The sequence below is a fragment of the Zingiber officinale genome, chromosome 3B (genome assembly GCF_018446385.1).
Source record: "Zingiber officinale cultivar Zhangliang chromosome 3B, Zo_v1.1, whole genome shotgun sequence".
Lineage (NCBI taxonomy): Eukaryota > Viridiplantae > Streptophyta > Magnoliopsida > Zingiberales > Zingiberaceae > Zingiber > Zingiber officinale.
The window spans coordinates 6,777,205-6,801,635 of record NC_055991.1 but is presented as its reverse complement, the minus strand read 5'-3'; the positions used below and the strand labels follow the sequence as shown (position 1 = coordinate 6,801,635).

General features: G+C 39.7%; 2 protein-coding genes across 2 annotated transcripts; both read left to right on the top strand.

Moving 5' to 3' along the window:
- The first annotated feature begins 16,534 nt into the window (after positions 1 to 16,534).
- LOC121968046 (reticulon-like protein B9) lies at positions 16,535 to 17,695 on the top strand. The gene is made up of 5 exons (XM_042518568.1): positions 16,535 to 16,643; positions 16,713 to 16,893; positions 16,994 to 17,135; positions 17,238 to 17,307; positions 17,387 to 17,695. The coding sequence occupies exons 1-5, from the start codon at positions 16,553 to 16,555 to the stop codon at positions 17,551 to 17,553; spliced, it is 651 nt and encodes a 216-aa protein (XP_042374502.1). The 5' UTR covers positions 16,535 to 16,552; the 3' UTR covers positions 17,554 to 17,695.
- Positions 17,696 to 17,840: 145 nt separating this feature from the next.
- On the top strand, positions 17,841 to 21,801 carry LOC122055706 (J domain-containing protein spf31-like). Its single transcript, XM_042617259.1, has 9 exons — positions 17,841 to 17,988; positions 18,462 to 18,552; positions 18,638 to 18,698; positions 18,957 to 19,034; positions 19,291 to 19,364; positions 20,358 to 20,471; positions 20,570 to 20,677; positions 21,364 to 21,402; positions 21,489 to 21,801. The coding sequence occupies exons 1-9, from the start codon at positions 17,906 to 17,908 to the stop codon at positions 21,573 to 21,575; spliced, it is 735 nt and encodes a 244-aa protein (XP_042473193.1). The 5' UTR covers positions 17,841 to 17,905; the 3' UTR covers positions 21,576 to 21,801.
- The last annotated feature ends 2,630 nt before the right edge of the window (positions 21,802 to 24,431 follow it).

The following is a 24,431-nucleotide window of genomic DNA, read 5'->3' as shown; positions in this document are numbered from 1 at the left end:
AAGGATCCACACCACGCACACACCCTCCACTAAATAAACTCTCCTTTATGGTAACTACCAAAGGCGGAGAAGCCCTACAAGACTCAATACAAGAAGAGAGGGAAAGAGTACAAGAAATAGAAGCTTACAAGCTTACAATGAGTGCAAACCCTAACCCTAGTTTCTTCCTCTTGCAATGGATCCGTCTCTTGACTTGGAAAACCTCCAAGATCCTTCAAGAACTGGCGATCACGTGCTTGTAGAGAGCTGTGGAGAAGCTGGCGAAGAGCTGAAGTGAATCGGAGAAGTGATGCCGAAGGAATCGAGCGCCTGCGGCCTTTATCGACGCCAACGGTCGGATCCCGATCGATTCAAATGTTCTGAATCGATCGGGGAGGCTTTGGATCGATCCACGGATCGATCCAGAGCGCCTCTGTGCTCTGGAAATAGCGTCTGGATCGATCCACGGATCGATCCAGCGCTTGTTGCGCGAAGCAGCATCGTCCCGATCGATCGACTGATCGATCCAGAAGCTTTCTGTTCGCTGGGAAGAATCTGGATCGATCCACTGATCGATCCAGAGCCTGGATCGATCCACGGATCGATCCAGCACTTGGTTTTTGCCCAAAACCAAGTCCCAAACCTCCCTAACCAACATCCGGTCAACCTTGACCTGTTGGTACATCATGCCTAGCATCTGGTCACTCCCTTGACCTGCCAGGACTCCCCACCAAGTGTCCGGTCAATCCCTTTGACCCACTTGGACTTTTACTCGTCGTGCCAAGTATCCGGTCACTCCATTGACCTACTTGGACTTCCCAACACCAGATGTCCGATCATCCTTGATCCATCTGGTTTTCCTTCCTTGCCAAGTATCCAGTCAATCCTTTGACCTACTTGGACTTCCCAACACCAGATGTCCGATCATCCTTGATCCATCTGGATTTCCCTTGCCTGGCTTCACTCACCAGGACTTTCACCTAGCTTCACTCACTAGGGTTTCCATCTGCCTAGCTTCACTCACTAGGACTTTCACCTGGCTTCACTCACCAGGATTTCCTTCTGCCTAGCTTCACTCACTAGGACTTTCACCTGGCTTCACTCACCAGGATTTCCTTCTGCCTAGCTTCACTCACTAGGACTTTTACTTCTGCCTAACATTCCAGTTAGGACTTCCCAGTCAAGTATCCGGTCAACCTTGACCTACTTGACTCTTCTTCAATCAATATCTTATTGTCAAACATCTAAACCCAAACCAAAACTCAGCTTGGTTAACCAGGTCAACCTTGACCTGAGGGATGTTGCACCAACATAATAGACCTAAAATCATATACTAAAGATTTTTAGATCACTATGTGCCAATTAGATTGACCATAGAAAACTCCTCAAATGTGGTTGGCACATCCTAATCACCTTAGGAATAATTTTTAATTTCATTTTCAAGGCTTGATTACACCTTGAAAATTCCTAAAATGTCACATTTTGCCATGAGTAGGTTAACTACCTATCCAATTAAGGTTGGCACACCCTAAACCATCTAGCGTGAAGGAATCACGCTCCTAGGAACCCAATACTTATTTGAGCTCATTGGGTTCACTAAATATTCACTAGGGATGACTTCCCTAGCAACCCTCCTAATGACCCTCCTAGGCTTTAAAGCCTTGGTCATTTGAGACTCATCAAGATCAACTCTAGGGGTGACTCCCCTTGTGACCTTGGTGATGGTCTTCTTAGCCCTAGGTCTTGTTCCATAATCGAATGGAACATTATGATAAGCGGGCTTGACCCCTTGAGACTTAGGTTTGTGACCCAAACCTCTCATGTCCTTAGGCTTTGATTTTTGACCCTTAGACCCTAGAGTTGACTTCTCCAAATTCTTAAGAGCCTTTTCTAAAGTGTCAAGTCTTGACCTCAAGACTTGATTTTCCTTCTTTAATACCTCAAGCTTTAATTTTCCATTTTTCTTTGAGGTATTCCTAGGCATATGTCTAGTTGTTTTGGGATTCCTATCTAGGTTTTCCTTAACCTTAGATGGGTTAACTCTAGGGTTGGCATTTCTAGCATTGTCCTTATCTAGGCTAACATGTTTGACACCTAAGCACATGTATCGGTTTCTATGGTTATCATGCTTATCATGCTTATCATTATTGACAATTGCAATAAAACTACTAGCATGTGTCTTATTAGAATTGCAAGAATGTACCTTAAAGGATACCTTAGGGTTTGCCTTAGCTCCCCCCATAGATGTGCTTGGTCTCTTGTCCTTGTGAGGTTGCCTCCCCCTTGGACATCGACTCCTATAATGTCCCCTTTGCTTGCATTGGAAGCACACCACGTGCTCCTTGCCCTTGCGTATCGGGACTCCGGCTTCCTTGACTTTTGGTGCCGGTGGAGTCTTCCTAATCCTCTTTGGACATTTACTTTTGTAATGCCCATATTCCTTACACTCAAAGCACATTATATGTAATTTACTTGAAATTAAGTTGCTTGAGTTACCTAGGGTTGAGGATAGATATAAGCTCTCTCCTTCATCCCTTCCGGAGGTAGAGGCTTCTTCTTCTTGCTCCAGTCTTGAAGAAGAACTCTCCTCCTCTTCTTCCTTAGATGTTGAGTAGCCCTCAACTTCTAATTCCATACCTCCATGATGTGAGCTACTTGGCTCACTTGACTCCTCTTCATGACTTGAATTGGAGCTCTCCTCATGGAACTTAGCCAAGTTGTTCCACAACTCCTTGGCATTGTTATATCCACCTATCTTACACAAGATATCATTAGGTAATGAAAATTCAAAGATTTTCGTTACCTCGTCGTTGATTATGGATTGGTGGATTTGTTCCTTCGTCCACTTCTTCTTCTCGAGAGGTTCTCCTTCTTTATCCACCGGAGGAATAAAACCTACTTGTACACAATTCCAATTTACTATGTTAGTCATAAGAAAATACTTCATTCTTACCTTCCAATACGCGAAGTCGTCGCGATCGTAGAAGGGTGGAATCGTGACGACTTCTCCAAGTTGATCCATTCTCTAGCTCGTGCTCCCCCGAGTGTTAATCCGACGAAGAGCGACCTGACTCTGATACCACTTGTTAGGACCTTCGGATGGCTAGAGAGGGGGAGTGTGAATAGTCGACCCCAAATTCACGTTTCTTCCTACAATTTTAGTTAGCGCAGCGGAAATAAAAGATAGAAACGAAACAGGAGAATATCAAACCTCAAACGCGACGATATAACGAGGTTCGGAGATGATACTCCTACTCCTCGGCGTGTCCGTAAGGTGGACGAATCCTATCACTCCGTCGGTGGATGAGACCCTGGAAAATCGGCTAATAAAAACTCCTTCTGGGTGGAGAAACCTTGCCACAATCTCTCTTGCAACAACAAGATCAGAGTACAAAGATAAAGCAAGAAGCCAAGAACAATATGAATGTAAAAACACTAGTTTTCTTGCCTTCTCGTCGACTGGTGATGAAGCAACCACTTCACGGATGCCAACAACAGCAGCAACTGATCAGTTGGAGTCCAGCCGAGGGAAGCTCACACGAAGCTTCAGCAGTGGAGAGCTCAGCAAAGCTCAGATCGCAGGAGCAAGAAGAAGTCTGCACATATGTAGAGGCCCTCCACCTCTTGATTTATATGAACCTGTGAAGAAGAAGACACAGACACAGAAATCTAGCCGTTGTGACTCAACGGCTAGACCTGGACCGATCAGGCTCCACCCTGATCGATCCAGGACGGATCTGATCGATCAGGGGACCGATCCCAACTCTCACAAAGAGTTGGTTGCAGAGCCCTGATCGGTCTGTGGACCGATCAGGCCATAGGTGGATCGGTCCACAGACCGATCCCTCCTATTCCTTCTCCCAATTTGTTTGGTTACTGATCGGTCACCAGACCGATCAGATGACCCATAGTGAGAATCAGTGTATCACTGGATCGGTCAGCAGACCGATCCAGATACCCATAGTATCACTGGATCGGTCAGCAGATCGATCCAATTTCCCAGCCTTAAACCCTAAAGCCTTCCTGATCTAGAGAAACAGCTACCGAGCCCTCTCTGACCTAGTCCGGAGAACGAGCTACCGAGCCCTCTCCGACTTCCACGTCCGGTCCAGAGAACGAGCTACCGAGCCCTCTTTGACCTAGTCCAGAGAACGAGCTACCGAGCCCTCTCTGACTTCCACGTCCGGTCCAGAGAACGAGCTACCGAGCCCTCTCGGACCTAGTCCGGAGAACGAGCTACCGAGCCCTCTCCGACCTCCCATGCCAAGCTTCCATACTTGGACTTTTCCCCGTGCCAAGCTCCCTGCTTGGACTTTTCCCGTGCCAAGCTCCCTGCTTGGACTTTTCCGTGCCAAGTCTCCATACTTGGACTTTTCCCGAATCAGGTCAACTCAAGTCGGGTCAACCTTGACCAAAGGTTGCACCCACAATCCCCCAAGTTCCTATTCTTGTCAAACATCAAAATACAACTTCTCTATTCTTGTCAAACATCAAAATATACCTCGAGTCAGGTCAACTCGAGTCGGGTCACCCAGTTCAACCTTGACCTAAGGTTGCACCAACACTACCTTCTTAACCCTAGGTGTGGTAGTTTTAGCATGGAGAGCCATGTGTTTTTCCTTAATGCTATCATGCTCTCTATTCTTATGGTAAATAGCATTAAAATGATAAAGACTTAACTTAGCATGCTTTTTACCATTGTTCAAGGGAGTAGGCTCAATAAATGATACCTTTCTTTTTACCTTGGAGACTCCCCCTTGAGGTGTGCTTCCTCCTTGAGCCTTGACCGCCTTCTTCCCCTTGGGACATTGAATCCGGTAATGTCCCTTTTGATTGCACAAAAAGCACACAATGTGCTTCTTGCTCCTTTTTGTTCCGGGAGTGGTCTCCTTGGGCTTCTCCTTGCCCTTTTGTGTCACTTGGCCCTTCTTCTTGGCCAATTTAGGGCATTTACTTTTGTAATGTACTTTTTCCCTACACTCAAAGCAAATGATATGATTTTTGTTATTTTCTATTGAAATTGTTATACCTTTGCTTGTAGGGGTGACATCTTCTCCTTTTGATCTGGAGGTAGAAGCTTCCTCTTGATCCGAACTTGATACTCCTCCAATAGATTTGTCTTGACTTGTGGAGGTGGAAACTTCTTCATCCTCTTCTTCTTTTGACCCGGATGTGGAGACTTCCTCTTGCTCCAGTGTCAATGATCTACACTCCCCCTCAATCCTAGAGGTGAAGGCTTCTTCATCTTCGTTCTCTTGTACATGAAACAAGGAATATGCTCCTTCCTTGCTCTTTTCATTGCATTTCGTTGAGGATGAAGCTTCTTGGACTTCTTCTTCTTCGGAAGTTGAGCATCTCTTAACTTCGGAGTCCTCTTGATTTTGATCCAATGAGTCACCCTCTTTGGATTCTTCGTGATTTGGTACAGTAGAGGGGATCTCATGAATTGTTGCCAATTTGCTCCAAAGCTCCTTGACATCTTTGAATTCTCCGACTTGAGCCAAAATATTGCTTGGCAATAAATTGACCAATAGTTTGGTCACTTTGTCATTTGTCTCGCTCCTTTGAATTTGCTCTTGGCTCCACTTGCTTCTCTTGAGAGTTTTGCCCTTTGAATTTGTTGGAGCCTCAAAACCTTCCATAAGAGCAAACCATTGCTCTATTTCCACCATCAAGAAATTTTCGATCCTTGATCTCCAAAGATCGAAACTCATCATTGTGAATGGTGGAGGCACCCTTGTATCGAATCCAAGTCCGTCTTGGAATTCCATGTTGAAGTTGAGCCTTTTGATGAAGTCTTCAACTTGTAGAATTTGCTTCAACTTCTTCACCCTCTAGCTTGTTGACCCTTCCGGCAATGATTCTGGTGAAGAGCGGCCTCGCTCTGATACCACTTGTTAGGACCAAATATGGAGCTAGAGGAGGGGGGGTGAATAGCTCGGTGCGCTCATCGTGTTGGTCGTTGCTCTTCGTTGCTTATTTCTTCAAAGATATGCAGCGGAAAATACAAAGAAAACAACCACAACGCTAACACTAAGGATTTACTTGGTATCCACCTCAAGAAGAGGTGACTAATCCAAGGATCCACACACTCACGCACCCTCCACTAATAAAAACACTCCTTTTCGGTAACTACCGAAGGCGGAGAAGCCCTACAAGACTCTCAATACAAGAAGGAAGAAAAGGGCAGTAAAGAACAAGCAAAAGCTTACAAGAAGTGTAATAAAAGCCCTAACTCTAACTTCTCTTCTTCGCCTCTTGACTTGGACAAAACTTCCAAGAATCTTCAAGATCTGGCGTGGAGAGCTCTGTGGAAAAGCTATGGAGTCGCCTGTGAAGATCGGAGCTGTATGCGTGAACTCTTCAAGTTCTACCGATGGAATCGAACGCCTGCAGCTATAAATTACGCCAACGGTCGGATCTCGATCAATTGGATTGCTCTCGATCAATTGGATTGCTCCCAATCGATCGGGGAGGCTTTGGATCGATCAATCGATCGATCCAGAGCGGCTGTATGCTCTCTGAAATAGCCTGAATCGATCGGCTGATCGATCCAGCCCTTATCGCACGAAATCGCAGCTTCCCAATCGATCGCCTGATCGATTGGGGGCTCTGGATCGATCGGCTGATCGATCCAGAGCTGTTCTGTTCGCACGATGCTTCTCCCCAATCGATCCACTGATCGATTGGGAGAAGGCTTGTCGCGAGGACTCACCCAATCGATCGGACGATCGATTGGGCATGTGCCAATCGATCGGCTGATAGATCCGACTCCTTATTTTTGCCCAAAAACAAGTCCAAAGTCCCCTAAACCAACATCCGGTCATCCATGACCTGTTGGTCCATCATGCCTAGCATCCGGTCACCCTTGACCTGCTAGGATTCCCTCACCAAGTGTCCGGTCAATCCCTTTGACCCACTTAGACTTTTCTCCTCGTGCCAAGTATCCGGTCAATCCCTTTGACCTACTTGGACTTTCCAACACCAGATGTCCGATCAGCCTTGATCCATCTGGATTTCCTCGTGCCTGGCTTCACTCACCAGGACTTTGCCAATTGCCTAGCTTCACTCACTAGGTCTTTCACCTGACTTCACTCACCAGGATTTCCTTCTGCCTAGCTTCACTCACTAGGTCTTTTACCTGGCTTCACTCACCAGAATTTCCTTCTGCCTAGCTTCACTCACTAGGTCTTTCACCTGGCTTCACTCACCAGGATTTTCCATCTGCCTAACTTCCCAGTTAGGACTTTCCTTCTGCCTGGCTTCACTCACCAGGACTTTCTTCTGCCTAGCTTCACTCACTAGCTCTTTCACTCTGCTTGGCTTCACTCACCAGGACTTTCCATCTGCCTAGCTTCACTCACCAGGACTTTCAATCTGCCTGGCTTCACTCATCAGGACTTTCCATCTGCCTGGCTTCACTCACCAGGACTTTCTAGTCAAGTATCCAGTCAACCATGACCTACTTGACTCTTCTTCACAATCTATCCACATGAACAATTGCACCTGCAATCTCCATGTGTTGTTTACATGTATTGTCAAACATCGAAACCCAAACATCATGACTCGAGCTTGACTCAGTCCAAGCTCAGTCAACTTGATCAACCTTGACCCGGGGAATATTGCACCAACAATATATTCTATACTACCTGGACTAACTTTATTTTGCATAAAATAAAAAGCTGGAAAAAGTTAGTTTGGGCACCGAAAGGGTTCAAGTGCCCGGAAGGGGTCCAGGCACCCGGAGCTGCTCCAGGCGCCCGGACCAGGCTCGCCCCGGGCAGACGGGGGGCGCCCAGGCAGTCTGGGGGCCCGGAGGGGTTCCAGGTGCTCGAAACAGCCTATATAAGCAGCATTCGATCGGGAGCTTAATAGCGACATTCAGAACAACTTCTGCGCTTTTACGTTGCTTCGATAATGCCTCTCGACGTTCAAAAGCTGCTCCAATGATGACTACATTGAAGATCTATTTCTCAAAGTCGTCAATATTGTGTTATTTAAAAGTTACTTGTACTATAATTGTAAATCTTTTGTAACTTTTGATTGATTAGTGGATTTCCCATCGAAATCACTCTCACGTGCGGGCCTTGGAGTAGGAGTCGCCATAGGCTCCAAACCAAGTAACTCTTGGTGTTTGTGTTATTGTCTTTCTTTCTTTGCTTTCTTATTCCACTGTGTTTTTACTGAATTGTTTTAAATGAACGAACTAGCCACGAGCGTTATTCACCCCCTTTAGCGCAACGATCCTACACTTCCGGGCGCTCGGAATTGAAAGTTTATCGAAATGCAACGTGGCGCGATCTGTTACGAAGTGGATAAAATTCTATCTACGTTCAGGCGCATGGAACCCTTCTAAGCACCCCGATCAGGGTTATAAATGCAACCCTGATACCAGAAGCTAAATCACACTGAAAAAGATAGAGAAGAACACTTGTAAACATTCTACCTTTTGTTTAGCTTTGTATTCGAGTACTTTAACTGTTGTAAGAGACTTCTCTGTCGAAAGGAGATTTTTTGTGAGCTTTACTCCCCTTGGATTAATAACCACCTAGGTTGTAACCAAGTAAATAATCTATCTCTTTCTTTCTTTGATTAAGTTTCTTTTTATACAAGTGTTTCTTAATTTACCTTGAAAAGACGGGAAATGTTTTATTTTTTTATTTCAAGCTATTCACCCCCCTCCCCCCTCTAGCCGGCCGCCAAAGGCCAATAATTAGTATCAGAGCCAGGTCACTTCAGAAAGACTAATCGTCCATCGAATCACAAAAAATGGTCGGAGCTAGCATCTATACGCCAACGTTTGAGGGAGAGTTCTTATTCTGTAAACAAAAAATGAAAGTATTTTTTCAAATTGATTTTGATATACTGCTTTCTTTGAAATTTGGTTTTGATGTCCCCAAAACTAAAGATGGAAAATAACTTGAGGTGCATCTTTGGACTCAGAAGCAACATGATAAATTCATAGCAAATGGTAATGCCAAGTTCAACCCGCTGAGTGTTCTTCCCGCTAAGAACTCGACAAAATCAACAACTATCAATGTGCAAAAGAACTTTGGGAAAAAATTCTTGGAGCTCTATAAACAATCAATGAAAGAAGAATCTAATTCTGCTATGGATACCGACTCATCTTCAAAAAACATCCGGATCCAAGGAGATTACCGGAACAACGCTAATTGTCGAGTACCTACCCGAAGACGATGAAAGCACCTCGGAAATGAGCATCGAAAGTATCGACGAAGGGGGAGAAACATCAAAAGAAAGCAGCTCTATAGGGGGAGCATCATATTTTGAAAATGACAAGATAAGTCAAGTACAATCCCTAACTCCTGACCAATTATTTAAATTTATAAAAATATAGTCAAAGAGTTCTTGCAAATTAGCAATAGAAAATAAAAAATTATTAAAAGAAAATAATGAGTTAAAAGGAACTTTAGTAATAGCTTGTCGATTAGAGGATTTTGATAAGATAAAAATTGAAAATGAAAAGTTGAAAATAGAAATAGAAAATTTGAAAATTTTTGCATGCCCATATATTTAACAAGTTAAAAAATATAATGGACTGAATTAGTAACTTAGATACCATAAGAGTCAAATTAGAAGAATATCATAGAAGTATATTCCTAGAAAGTTTTGATTAATCCGGTAGAATGAACCTGTTTTGGGTTTTAAAGTCATGTTTAAATTAAATTATCTCTTTGTGCATGCCTTGTTTTTTTTTAAAAAATTTTTTAGACCTAGGGCTTTCAGAAAGAAAATTAAATACTTAATTTCTTTAAAAGGTTTTGTCTAGAAGTGATTATTGTTCCAATAACTAAGAAGGCATAGTGTCTAGGCACAGCTTGGAAGCTAATTACTAAAATAAATATTTAATTGACTAACTGTTAAGTATTTAACTATTATAAAATTATCTAATACTTTCAAATAAATTGTTTTGTAAAATTTCTATTTGAAATTAACTTAATCTTAATCTTTCGGAAAAGAGAGTTCAATTTAAAAATATTTTTCAAAATTTACCGTAAGAATCCATATTTTTTAAAATTTACATTTTCCTAAGATTATGGATAATAGCCATTTTAGACTTTGTTTTCCTTAGATTCTATTTTAGTTTTATTTTCAAGTTATTTTAAAGTACCACATTTTTAATGTGATCAGATGAGGAGAATTAGAGGTGAAGTTTAGGAGGGGTAGATTTTTTTTTTTTTTTGCATATTTTTCTTAATGCAAAATAAATATTTTTTTACATATTTTTCTTAAATGCAAAATATATCCATTATTTTTTTATTTTTTTTATCCTAACTTAACTTAGGTTGCTCACATAAAAAAGGAGGAGATTGTAAGTACCCCGAGGTAATTTTGATGTGATCAACCAAATAAAGTTAGGTCCTGTTGTGGTTTATCTCCCGTGTCTAAATATGCAGGAACTTAGGAGCACAGTCCAGCGAAAAATGCAGCTAACGAGAAGGATGGCATGGGCGAGAGTCAACGGGCTCGGTGCGTCGAGGAACGAGATGTTGCGGAAGAGTGTGTGGCCGGACGAGAAGGAGGCGCGCGGTATCTGCGAGGGACGAGAAACCGGAGCGGAGGTTGCTCGGGAAGGCCGGAAGATGAGTTCAGGTAAGCCCTATTCTGGATGACCGAAATCACCCAGGCGAGCGGAATACGTTGGCGGACGAGAAGAAAGCGTGCGACGATTCTGAGAGACAAGATGTCAAAGCGGAAGGTTGCTTGAGAAGGCTAGAAGATGGGTTCAGGTGAGCCCTATTCTGGATGGTCGAAATCACCCAAGCGAGAAGAACTGGAATGGAATGCCCTGACAGAGAAGTCAAGAGGGAAGTTGACTTGGTCCAGGCACCCGGACCAAGTCCAGGTGCCCAGACGGTCCAAGCGCCCGGATCACCTAGGCACCTCCCTAGGCACCTCGCCCCGGGGGAGTTGTAACCAAGTAAATGATCTGCCTCTTTCTTTCTTTGATTAAGTTTTTTTTATGCAAATGTTTCTTAATTTAGCTTGAAAAGATGGGAAATATTTTATTTTTTATTTCAGGCTATTCAGCCCTATCTAGCCAGCTGTAAAGGATCCAACAATTCTAATGTGGGACTTTATAATACAGGTGACAATCTGAGACTTTACTACAAAGTCCTCTGGGCCACAAATGCCTCGGCCAATACGACCAAAACAATAATAATAAAATACAACTAAACAACCACACAATTTATATATTTCAGCCTCTGGCTGACACAACCACACAGTTTATATTTGAAAACCACCTACTCCACTACACACGGAAAACACAAAACACAACAAAGAAAACAACGCAGCGGAAAAAAAAAATAAATGCAGTAGACCAGAAGTCGATAAAATCCTCGAGTACAATCCAACATCACAAGTATATAAATCAGCATAGTATATCAACACAACCAAGGAACCCAAGTCCTTAAACAAAAAAAAAATCATCGCGACACGAAGTGATGGGGGACTAGCGACTGGAACCTCCCGACAACATCAACCTGAAATGGTAATATCAACGGGGTGAGTCAACTTCTCAGCGAATACTAAGTTGACATGCATAGCAAACTAGAACTGATAGTAATAAATATGCGTACAGTCTCCTGAGATAATATATAATGCAAAACTGAAAGAAAAAGGGAGAAGCTATACTCACCAAGACCTCTTATTAGGATAGGTCGTCAGACCAAAAAAATATGTCCCTGTATGCATATTAATCATATGGATCCATCCAATATGGAGCAAATAAAGTGCAGTAAAGACAAACAATAAATGCAATAATACATATGATGCAAATGACATGGTCACCCTTGATGCCAGTCAGCCATCTCACACACGATGGTGAGACCGAGTGGGTAGAGCTATGACAATTGTGCACTTTGTCGTCACTGCTCCTGATGAGTGACCGAGTGGACAGGATGCTGCCGGAGTACACTTATCTTCCTACCTCAAATTATAAGTGGGGGAGCGCAATGCTCTCATCTCCCTGAGAAAGTCCAGGGAGGGATCCCTAACGTGCTACCACACTACGTCATGCTACCCATAAATATGAGTACAGTCTCCTGAGATAATATATAATGCAAAACTAAAAGAAAAAGGGAGAAGCTGTACTCACCAAGACCTCCTATTAGGATAGGTCGTCAGACCAAAAAAACATGTCCCTGTATGCATATTAATCATATGCATCCATCTAATATGGAGCAAATAAAGTGCAGCAAAGACAAGCAATAAATGCAATAATGCATATGATGCAAATGACATGGTCACCCTTGATGCCAGTCAGCCATCTCACACACGATAGTGAGACCAAGTGGGTAGAGCTATGACAACTGTGCACTTTGTCGTCACTGCTCTTGATGAGTGACCGAGTGGACAAGATGCTGCCGGAGTACACTTATCTTCCTACCTCAAATTATAAGTGGGGGAGCGCAATGCTCTCATCTCCCTGAGAAAGTCCAGGGAGGGATCCCTAACGTGCTACCACACTGCATCATGCTACCCATGAGTGGACCAGCAAAGCACTGACAGAGCAAACTGCCACACACCCTGCCTGATATACCACTAACCCATGAGTAGTTGTGCGTGCAGATCCATGTAACTGGCGATGAGCTCAACAATAATGGGGCTACCAATCGCACAGCATGCAATCATGCAAGATGGTGCATGACACTAAGCATGCAAATCCTGACCATATCTACCTCCATAAAACATGTACCAAAAATAAATGGATCAAATAAACAGACCTAGGTACATGGGTCAGATATGGTAACTAACTAGTCTGGTATATCATAAGGCATGGTATGCCACTACCTCTATAACATAAATAATAAATAAGGCATGTATGCAAAACAAGTAGGTAACAAACAAAGCATGATCAAGAAACAAATAGTGACATACCGATGCAGATATAAACATAATTATTACTATTTGTTAAAAATCTACTAAGTATATCAACATGACATATCAAAAGAGATAAGTCAATGTACCCGCCATTAACAGTAGTTCGTATCAGAACAAATCTCACGTCGAGACGCCGTCTCGAATCAAAGTCCTATAATAAATCATACATGTATAGTTTTATTTAGCTAAAATTCAAAATAATTAAATAGCTAAATAAATCCCCAAGACTAATGTAGGGAAAACCCTAATTAACATAACCATTTACCTACCTAAATTTAAATCCAACGGTTAACTAGGGTTAATTGCCTTAACCCTAATCATTCCATTAGATTAATCAAAACTAATAAATCTACGCACAATCAACCACTAAAATGATCAAATTACAACATGATCTACAACTAAGATCAATTACCCTACTTCTTACCTCAATTCACAGCCGTGATTTTTTTTTTATCCGCTACCTTAGCGACCCCCCTAGTGTCGGCCCCACAGATATGAAGGAAGGTTCATGCAGGTATACAAGTCATAGGCGCATGGCGGGGTAAACCCCAGGTCATCAGTTCCTGAGAATCGACCCCTGGCCATTACGCTAGAGGTACCATGATCCTACCGTTTGTGCTACGCCCTGGGGGCCAATTCACAGCCGTTGTTGCTGCTGGAACAAGTTGCTGCTGGATGGAATTGCTGTCGGAACCAAGAAAACCCACAAAACAATACCTCCCTGCTGGAGTCCACTCTACCATTCAGATCAAGAAGAGATCAAGAAGTGGAGATCAAGAGTTCAACCAAGCATTTCACCAGAAAAATCTATTCACAACCCCACTTACCTCTGCCAACAGCATCCTTTGCTTCCCAATCAAACACCCAGATCAACTAGGGCAGAGCACCTATCTCCAAATCGCCAACAGCCAGATAGAAAGAAGGAATCGACGACTGTACTAGGGCATAAGGACGACGACACTAGGTCGGATCTGGTGACCGGCGACGGGCGACATCAAGCCGTGGTGGCCGGTAGCGACCCAGAGAGAGATTGACACTATTTGGAGAAAAGGAAGGGGACGCGGAAGAAGAAAGAGTCAGGGTAAAGCCGAGAGGAAGGAGATGAGCCGACGCAAATGAGAGGAGGAAGAGAAGGCTCCGGCTTCCTTGGCCAAGGGACTTTATACGCTGGGGAAGAAGAGGAAATGACGCGAGGGAGGGCGGCGTTGTCGGGTGGAGGAGATGAAGGGCTTCAACGTCGAGTGAGGAGAGAAAACGGTGACGTAGAGGAAGAGAAGAGAAATAGGGCACACGGGGGAAAAAAAGAAAATAAAGAAAAAGAAAAAAAAATGAAAAATCAAACTTCTCCTCGTTTAAATAGGGTAACCTAAACAGATTTTCCGTGACCCAATATTTATCCCTGTAGCCTAAGCCATAGACCTCCAAAAAATTTCTAGAAAATTTCTAAAATTTTTTGAAAATTTCCTTATGGTTATTCATCCTTTTTCGGTATTTTACAAATCCTCTCTTTAAACAAAAGATCACCATTACTCTCATACTCTAGTCCTCTCAACGAGTATCCGGTCACCCTGACCTGTTTTGGGCCTCACCTCGAGCATCCAGTCACCCTAACCTGCTTCGAGCCTCCCTGCGAGCATCCGATCACCTTGACCTACTTCGAGTCTCTCCCAAATTTTCAATCACCCTGACTTGCTTCGGGCCTCCCCTCATTTTCGTTCAAAGTCATCCACCACACATGACATTTGGTCTGAACTATGACTTTGATACCATTTGTTGTGTCCAAAAAGAATTTACATATCTCTATAATGGTATGATATTGTCTACTTTAAGCTTTTCCCAAAAGATTTTATACTAATAGAGATATCTTCATCCTTTTAAATTCATGATCTTTTGTATATCTTTCTAATTTGAAACTTTAATGGTGTCCCTAACACCATTGAATAAGGGGTATTTGGCAATAAATTTTCTGGCCTTTTGATATTTTTTTATTTTTAAAGGAGTTTCCTTTAATGATTTATATAATTTGAAATATTTTTTTATTTTTTTATATTTAATTAATAGAAATATTATAAAAAATATAGTTATAATAGCTTTGATGATAAAAAGATTTTTATATATAAACAATTTGCTAAACTTATTAGACTTCATGTTCTTTTCCAAATCTTACTACATATGTGAAGGTTATTGTTTAATTAGTTCATCAAATTTAGTTAGTTTAAGAGAGTTTGATCGATTCAATCGACCTATATCCAATTGATTTGTCCTTGACCATGGTTTGCAAAATCATGATTCAGATCGTCGGATCGTACGATCCTATGATCCGAAAACCCAAAATCGATCCAGGATCGTGCAGAATCGAGTTTTACAGTAGGATTGCAATAGGATTGGTAGGATCAGAACAGAATCGGTAGGATTGTAACAGGATCTGTGGAAGCTTTTAGAGGTCATAACTTTTGACTCGGATTGAACTATGGGGTCTATAATATATCAAATCAAAGTCATTCAGAGATCTTGAATAAATTTCAAAGTTTATCCATTACCACCCTATTTCAAAACAAAAAAAAATATATCATTTAAATCTTTTTCGGATGCCCAGAAGATTTAATCTTTTTTTATTATCTTTTTTTTCTTCTTGTTAGAGTTTTAAATTATTTAAACATATGTTTAATTATTTTTGAGTTAGTTTTTTATCAATAATATTCTGTCATTTATTTTCCCCCAAATGATAAGTTTTTGGATGTCTATTATCTAGTATTGTGTATATCAACCGATCTTTAGAAGATTATTTTCGACATTCATATTTGAATCAAAGGATTCAATATCTTTTGTTATATACGTTAGGTGCTTTGTTGGCCTTTAAATTGGATCATCTTATAAACCAAGAAAATATTTTTGACGTTGAATGTGTTATTATTATTGTCTTAATAGAAATTTTATATTCTTTCATTTTATGATATGAAATTATAAATATTATTACTATGCAAGAATGGTAGTTAAATTAATAGTTAATTTAAATTTGTGCATATAGTAATGTAATATGAGGTGTTGAGTGTAAATGATTGTATATATATGCAAAATTAGTTATCTATTTATATGTAAATGAGTTTTTAATGTATTTTTTTCTAATTATTAATCATGTTTGATAAGATTTTAAGAGTTTTTAATAGGATCGTACGATTTTACGATCCAATCCCGACTGATCCGATCTTAACCTTAAATTGATTCTGCGTAGAATCGCGATTTTACAAATTATGACCTTGACTATAGACTTAATAATCGTAAAGTTAAGTCCATTCGAATGTTCTCATATATAGAACCCCGATCATCAATAGAATGGCAAACAAAACTTCTCATTTGCAAAGGCAGATCAAGTTGATTATAATGTAAAGAATAGCTAGAGTTGCATAATCAAACTCAAATAGAATGATCATCGGCCAATTTAAAGGTTCAAAGCTTTGGAGTGATAGCAAAGTATGGCAATAACATCGAAGAAACTAACAAACTATTCTTTCACTCAGCTTTGTGCTGAAACCAATAAGCCCACCAAAGTTATCCTTTTCTTCCAATCTCACTTGGAACTTTCTTACTTGAAAAGTATAGCATCAAACTTGCTTATAAGAACCCACCTCATTCTTCTACACTTGAAACAATATCAATACACACAAACATGTCACGCTACTATTCTTCTTCTTCTTCGCCCATCAAAAGGCTCCTCGGCCAGGACAGGCCTCTTCATGCCCTTTTCGGAGGCGGAAAAGGTCAGTCCTCTTCCCCCCTCCTCGCATTCCCCTCTCGTACAAACTTAAACTTATCGTCGTGAATTGTAGTCGCGGACATCATCCTTTGGAGGGACAAGCGAGTGTCGGCCTCCATACTCGCTGGCGTATCGATCATATGGACACTATTCGAGGTTTTGGAGTATAATTTCCTTTCACTCCTTTGCCACATCTCCATCACTGCAATGCTTCTGGTGTTCATATGGTCTAATGGTGCAGCCCTTCTTGGACAGTACTTAATACAAACCCCCTCCACTAATCTACTTGATCATCCTTAATTTTACTAATCACCAAATTTCTATCTAATTAACCTTTTTTTCCCTTTAATTCAGACCACCTCCAAAGATTCCTGAGCTGATCTTATCTGAAAAGGCCTTCACCAGAGTGGCACTAACCTTCAGAGCCAAACTCACACAGTTCCTGTCCTTGCTCCATTATGTTGCTTGTGGGAAGGATCTCAAATGGTTCCTCTTGGTATCGATCGAACACTTCGACCTAAATAAATATTCAGATCGATTAAATTTGTTTTTACTTCATTTACTTGAATCTTCCTTCATTTTATTTTTCCTTTTGCAGACTGTTCTTTCTCTGTGGATACTCTCTGTAATAGGAAGCTGGTGCAGCACCATAAGTCTATTATTTTTCGGTGAAATATATATTTTTGAAGAAATATTTATATATTTTTTGTTCGAATTAAACTGACTGATTGGTGTTTTTCTTTTTAGTTCTTGTTTGTGGGTTGACCATTCCGGCTTTGTATGAGAGGTATGAGGAAGAGGTTGACTATTTGGCAAGCAGGGGAAGTCAAGATCTCAAGGAGTTCTTCAAGAGAGTTGACTCTAGAGTCCTTGAGAGGATTCCAAGAGGCCCGGCCAAGAGAAAGTCAAACTGATTGACATGTGGGAATATATATTTATAAATGTATGGAAAATCAAGGTATTAGTGCAATTAAATGCAATATGAGAAACAATGTGGATCAAAATGGAATGTAATATATTATACAATTATTTATGACATAATATAATTTACAATAATCATATGACTCTTTTGATATTTTAATTAAAGAACCATTTTTTGTATATAAATATATATATATGGGCTTAAGTAGGCCTTAAGGAGCTCAATAGAGGCTTGTAAAAGCCCATATAAGGCCCAATATTAGGAGAGAGAAGCCTTTTTACCTTCTTGTTGGGTTGCGAAGTGGGAGACGGGGGCGGTTGGGCGCCGGTGGCGGAGTTGTCGCGATGGCTGACGAGATGGAGGATCTCCTGCTCAAGAGCTTCATGTCCGAGGTCAGCGAAGTTGAGAGGGATAACGAGGTCACAAGGTAAGTCGCGATCGGCTCCCACGTAGGGGAAACTTCTAGGTTTACCTTTTTTCCTCGTGCCAAGATGATTTAGCTTGTGGTTTCTGGTTAATTTGGTAGATTGCGAAGGAATTTGTTAGTCGTCGTGAGGGGAAAATACGTGTTTCGACCTTTGGGTTTGGGTTTTGCTTTTAATTGCTTTACTTGGGGGATATTGGAAAGTGGTATTTTTTTTATATATATATAAATCTTGCGCAGTCTATAGATCAACGTATATTTGTTATATTCCTTGCATCATTTTGATGATACGATTTTTGTGTTTTGAAGTTTCAGAGTTGTGGATTTTTCCCGAGAAAGATGTTTTTTTTTTAAGGGAAATTAGAAATTGCGCAACCTTTTTCTTGTTCTCGATAGATATTCTTGGTGTTGGAACATTCTGATAATTTTGATCCGACATTAACGTTTCAGTTGCTAACAAATGTAATTCAATTCAGGATACTGTCATGCTTCAAGCTGAATCCGTTTGAGCATCTTAATTTGTCCTTTGATTCCTCGGTTGGTGATGTGAAGAAACAGTATAGAAAGGTAAAGTTAGTCTCTTAGCTGTAAACAGGTTTGCGACTGAGATCATTTACCAGTTTTGTAATCAAATGCTGGTCGTGTTTTGTAGTTGTCCTTGCTGGTTCACCCTGATAAGTGCAAGCATCCGCAAGCAAAAGAGGCTTTTGGAGGTACTATCATTACATTGACATTTGTCTGTGTATTTAGCTTTTCATATTATTGCATATAGCTTTGATGCTAATTGCACAACAAAATACCATTCTTAAGGTACCTTATATTCTAGTTCATCTTGTATTTGTCTTGTTACTGGCACAAAAAGGACACATTTTTTTCATCCAAAAATGAGTGTTCTGAATCATGGAAGCTTGTTTCTTTTCTGCTTCACTTTGACATCTTCTAGGTTATTGACGAATGATATTATTGTGCAGCACTAGCAAAAGCTCAGCAGCTACTCCTCGATCCTCAGGAAAGAGACTACATTCTTAGCCAAGTTGATGCTGCTAAACGTGAGCATTAGTAGATTTTTCTTTTATTTCATAATTGTAGACTATTTCATCTCAACTATCAACTTTATTGAATTGTCAGCTTTAGAAAAATTATGTACAAATCTTTAACCCAATTTTATATTTTATCAACAAAATTAGTAAACCCTGCTTGAAATTATTCTGGCCTTATTATGTGCTTGTATTTGTTAAGTTTAGTTTAGTTTGGGTGCTTTTGTCACAAAATGAGACAATCAACTGATGGTACTTCATTTTGCAGAAGAGCTTAAGGTAAAGAAGAAAAAAGAGCTGAAGAAAGATAATGCTTCTAAAATAAAAGCAATGCTAGATGAGGTATCAAATGTATTCTTTTGTAGATTTTTTACGCATAGCACCAGAGTGCTGCATTTCTTGCAAGTCCCACTTAAGTGTTTTATTTTTATAAAATGTGTCTGATTTCAATCTGGTTGAAAATTTCTTTCCATGTTGGGATATATCTTTCCCAGTGAAAGAAAGGCAAGCTATTTTCTACTTCCATATATAGATTAAGGAATGTTGAACAAAGAAAATCACCTTGGTAGAATAAATGAACATGGAAACGAAGAAAGAAATGAGTGTAGTAGATGGATTTATTAGCCAAATCAAGATAAACTTCCTCAATGCATGTTCAAAGATGGCATTGTGCTAATGATCAGAGTTAAGTTAAAATAAAAAGTAAAAAAAATAAATCTACTGAGTATATGAAATGTAACCTGAAGGATAACAAAAGAAAAATGAATAAATAATCAAGCTATATGGACATGAAACCTCTATAGGACATCTACTATTAAGAATTGTTCACTGGATAAAGAGAAGATGGTTAAAATGACGATTGATAAAGATCTTTTTCATAGTATAGAAGTTGAGTGACTAAATTGGAGAGCCCCTACAACATCAACAAGCTTTTTTTTTAAAAAAAAAAGTTAAAGAAAGTCATTGTATCTCACCATACACTTGTGGATCTGAGAAACAAACAACAAAAAAAGTTAAAAATTAAAATGTAATTCTTGATATGAATGTATGAATTATAGGAGAGAGAGTAAAATAAATTTGTTTCTACTACAAAACAATTAGGTGTTCCCCTGATACTTACTAAAATGAGAACAAATTAGGATAATACGTAAATATGTACAGACATGATGGACAAATTCTATCGCTAGACACATTGAATTAATTACTTGTCAGTTACTGCATGCACTATCTTTTTCTTTGTATGTTTGTGTGCACAATTAATGTTTCATTTTTGTGAGGTGATCAGATAATCTGAGGTAAATCATTGTTCAAATAAATGTCAATTTGCATGAACAGGGGAAATCTGAGCAGCAGTATGAACAATCACAAGAGTTCAAGCAACAGTTAAAAATTAAAGTGCGTGAAATTTTAACTGAACAAGAGTGGAGGAGGAGGAAAATGGCAATGAGGGTCAGCCATATTACCCATCTGTGCTATTATGTTCTTGCATTTGACTCTATGCTGTTAATACTTGATCATATGTGGAACATGTAATCATAATTGAATAGATATCCGAAGAGGAAGGAAGACTGAAGAAAGATGAAGAAGAAACAAAGGAGATGTGGAAAAGAAAACGTGAGCATGAGGAACAGTGGGAGGAAACAAGAGATAAACGAGTTTGTCTTCTATCTTCAACATTTTTCATTATTTGAACTATGTTTTTTTGTACAGCAGCTAGTTATTGTATTCCAATCGTGTTTCAATGGTGTGGTGTATTACATCAGTAGTTAGGACATGAGCTAATTATTAGGCTCTTGGATGCATATGATGCTCTAGAACCATTCTTTTTTTATGTCAAGGTTTTTGCCCCTCTTGTAGAAGTTGAAAGTTCAAACTAAGTTGAATATAGATATCAGAAAGAGATTTTGTGTTGGTTGTAAATAAATTCAATTTATTCCGTCCATTAAACGGTGGAAAGGCAGTTTGATGTCAATATGACTATTCTTTTCTTTACATTGCAAGTCGGTTTTGATATTCCAAGTAACCATTTCTCATCTGGTGTAGTTGAAAAGCAGGTCCATAGGCTTCAGCCCATTTCTCTTTTAGTTTATATCTTGCATTGAGTCATTAACTTTCTCGCTCAAAGTTCATGATCTGGTCTATTCTGCTGTCTTTCTAGGGAAGGGTGAAGTTAGCATGTGATGGATCATGCAGTATGATGCTTTTTTTAATTTTTTATTTCACTATATTTTTATGCTACAATGAAATAATAGATATTGGCACCCAGTCAGTTTTGATCTTGCCATTATGAATTGGCAAATTGAAATTGATAAATATCCCTATGAACACTTCCTCATGACAGGTTTCCAGCTGGAGAGATTTCATGAAGACCGGAAAGAAGGTGAGCAACATCTGAATTCTGCAAATTTTCCTGACAGGAGTTAACATACAAACTCTGAATCCAAACTTCACTTCCCATTTCTTTAGGGTAAAAAAGGTGAGATACGGCCTCCCAAACTGAAGACAGAAGATCCAAACAAGTCTTATGTGCAAAGGCCAGTAAATCGAGGTTGAGAATCTCGCGACAACAATATCTGATAAGTCTGCCATGCTGGATTCAGTTAAATGTTATATTTAATCCGGCTGTTAAGTCGTTAACATTAATTGGAGTTGTACACTGCAGTTGCAAAGCTAATTAGTACTCCCTTATTTCCATTTGCCAGTTGCTTTGTGCGCCAGTTTGGATGATTGAATCATTTGCTGGTCTTTGACTGGTTGTTATAAAATCATTTTTAGCTTATATACTTACTGCTGGATGCCAAATCCAACTTGTAATTAAATAGGTTTGTAGTGCACATTACAGGCAGCAAGTGAATTTGTTAGTTTATAGTTTATTCACAAAACAAAGACCAGACTTCCTTGTTAAAATTGCCATGAGATTTATTTTGATCCATGCGGCTGATTTGATTGGGCAGTGAGTCTATGCTCGATTGCAGAGGATCAATGTAATCTGATAGGTTTGATTCAATTGATCCGGCCAATATGAAGTCAATTGAGTTGACGTTTTTATCGAGTCAAGTTGACCAGTCCAATTGATCAAGTCAATAAGTTAGAACAAGATAGGTTTGACTGACTTCATTGAGTAAACCAAAATGAATATTTGGTTTTAAATTGCTATAGCCCCAGAGCCTCCATCCATTACCTTCACAGTGACATGCAAGATTAAGATACACCAGTCTACCTTCTTGCCAAATTCATATGCTCGGTCAACAAGATAGGAGTATTCAATATCTTCACAGCACTTTTGTAGAGATGAAAGTGGCTCATTAAACTAAACTGGAAGACAAGCTTTTGTGAAGAGACATCATAGAGGAGCCAGTACTATCAAGAGAACTACCATTGTATTGGTTTTCATCATCAGACCCTTCTTGAGAAATTGGAAAGTCAGAGCCACAGCTTTCAAGAGAATTTGATGAGAGAAAATCTTTTGCATCAAAAAATGTATTATCTTCTTGATCTGTCTTCCCCTTAACAGCATCATGCTCTTTCATTGTCATCAGATTCACTAGCAGTTCCCTCTGGTGAAAAATATCCTTGAAAGAAACATAAATAAAAAAAACTGAGAGACATTGCTTAACCAGCTGAAAGGTTCAAGCATTAACAATTAACAAAGTTGTAAGCTAATAGCTAACTATTGCCTATAGATGGATGTGTGATTTTAAATTCCATATGATTTGTACACAAAATAATATGTTCTAGTTTACCTTAATAAGTATGCTGTATGTTCTTTTATTGCATCAAAAAACATAAGAAAGTATCGCAAGCAACATGATCTAAATCCTAACAATGAATAAACCATCCAGTTAGATAGCTCAAAAGAATGGACATATCAAACCAAAAATGTAATAATGAGTTTGTATAAAATAATACATACTAACATTTCCAATAGAAATAATAGTTCCTAACTTATAAGAAAAAAGTGCAGGAACAAATGTGAATTTAAAATGATAGCAGAATGAACACCTTTCATCTTGTATGCAGGTTTATGATTCAAGATGGGTTTAGTTTTAAAGATTTAGTTAAATTAAACATTCATTTCTAATGGTATTTAAATCATATTGGTGAAAGAATAGTACCATCCCAGGCAGCATCTTGAGTTCAAACCACTTGACATAAGAGTTTTCTAGACAAAAAAATTCTAGATACATACTAAACTATAAATTCAATTTTACACCAACATTCAATTATCCAAAAGTCACAAGATAGTACCTAATTCACGTCCTTTTCCTCTCAATTTTTTGTCCAATCAACTGTCCAAAAATGTCAATCATCTGTTTCTTTAGATCAAAAATGATCTTCTCCTTCAAACATTATTAGTGCTAACTGTTGCAACTAAATCTTGACATAGTGAATTTCCTTCTTCACTAAAAGACCTTATATTCAAACAAGCAGAATTCATGTTCCTCACTCTAATTTTCTGGAATAAGGAAAGTCCTCTTTGGTGCCGCATCATCTCATTCTTTCATATTCCATAATGTTAAAAATCCCAATCTATTGAAAAATAGCATAGTTTAGCATGAGCAGAATTGTTTCTACTATTTAAATTGATCGGGGCATAAACATATATCACAATAATTCTACGCTGCATTATACGGTACGTAGTGAGCCCCCTCCAAAAAAAAAAAAAAATAAGAATATGAAATTGATAGTCAAAATGATGTGGTAGTGAAAGTTAAAATGAGGTAACAGTCAAAGTCAAAGTTAAAGTCTACGTAGCTAAGCGAACCATTCTCATCGGGGCTCAATTCTCTCCACTTCTAAGATAAGACTCCCAACACATAGCCGGTTGGCCCCAAAGGTCGGTCGGACCTATGAGGCTCAGCTCTCTGTCACTCATGAGCCAGGTTCCTAAAATAGACTCGATCGATTAAAGAGCTGGTCAGACTAACGGGGCTCGACTTTCCACTTCTGAGACAAGGCTCCCAGCACACAGTCGGTTGGCCCCAAAGATCGATCGAACCTACGTGGCTCATCTCTCCACCTCTCATGAGCCAGGTTCCCAGCATAGATCCGATCACCAAAGAGCCGGTCGGATTTACGGGACTCAGCTCCCCACTTCTCTATGACAAAACTCCCAGCACAAACTCAGACGGCCCAAGTAGATGTTCAGAACAAATAAGCACCATTGTAAATGCTCAGAACAAATAACTATGTAGATAATCAAGGGATAAACAGAATTCATTTGACTTTCTTAGTAAACTTTTTTCCAATGCAGCATACCATTAAATCGACGATGCATCGGAAAAGAAGAGGATGAATACTCTTTGGACTCTTTATGGCTCTCATCAATAAAGGAATTCTCCAAATCAACCTTTTCTTTCTGCATAATGAACCAAACGTAAAATATTTGATTAAACATGTGATAAAAAA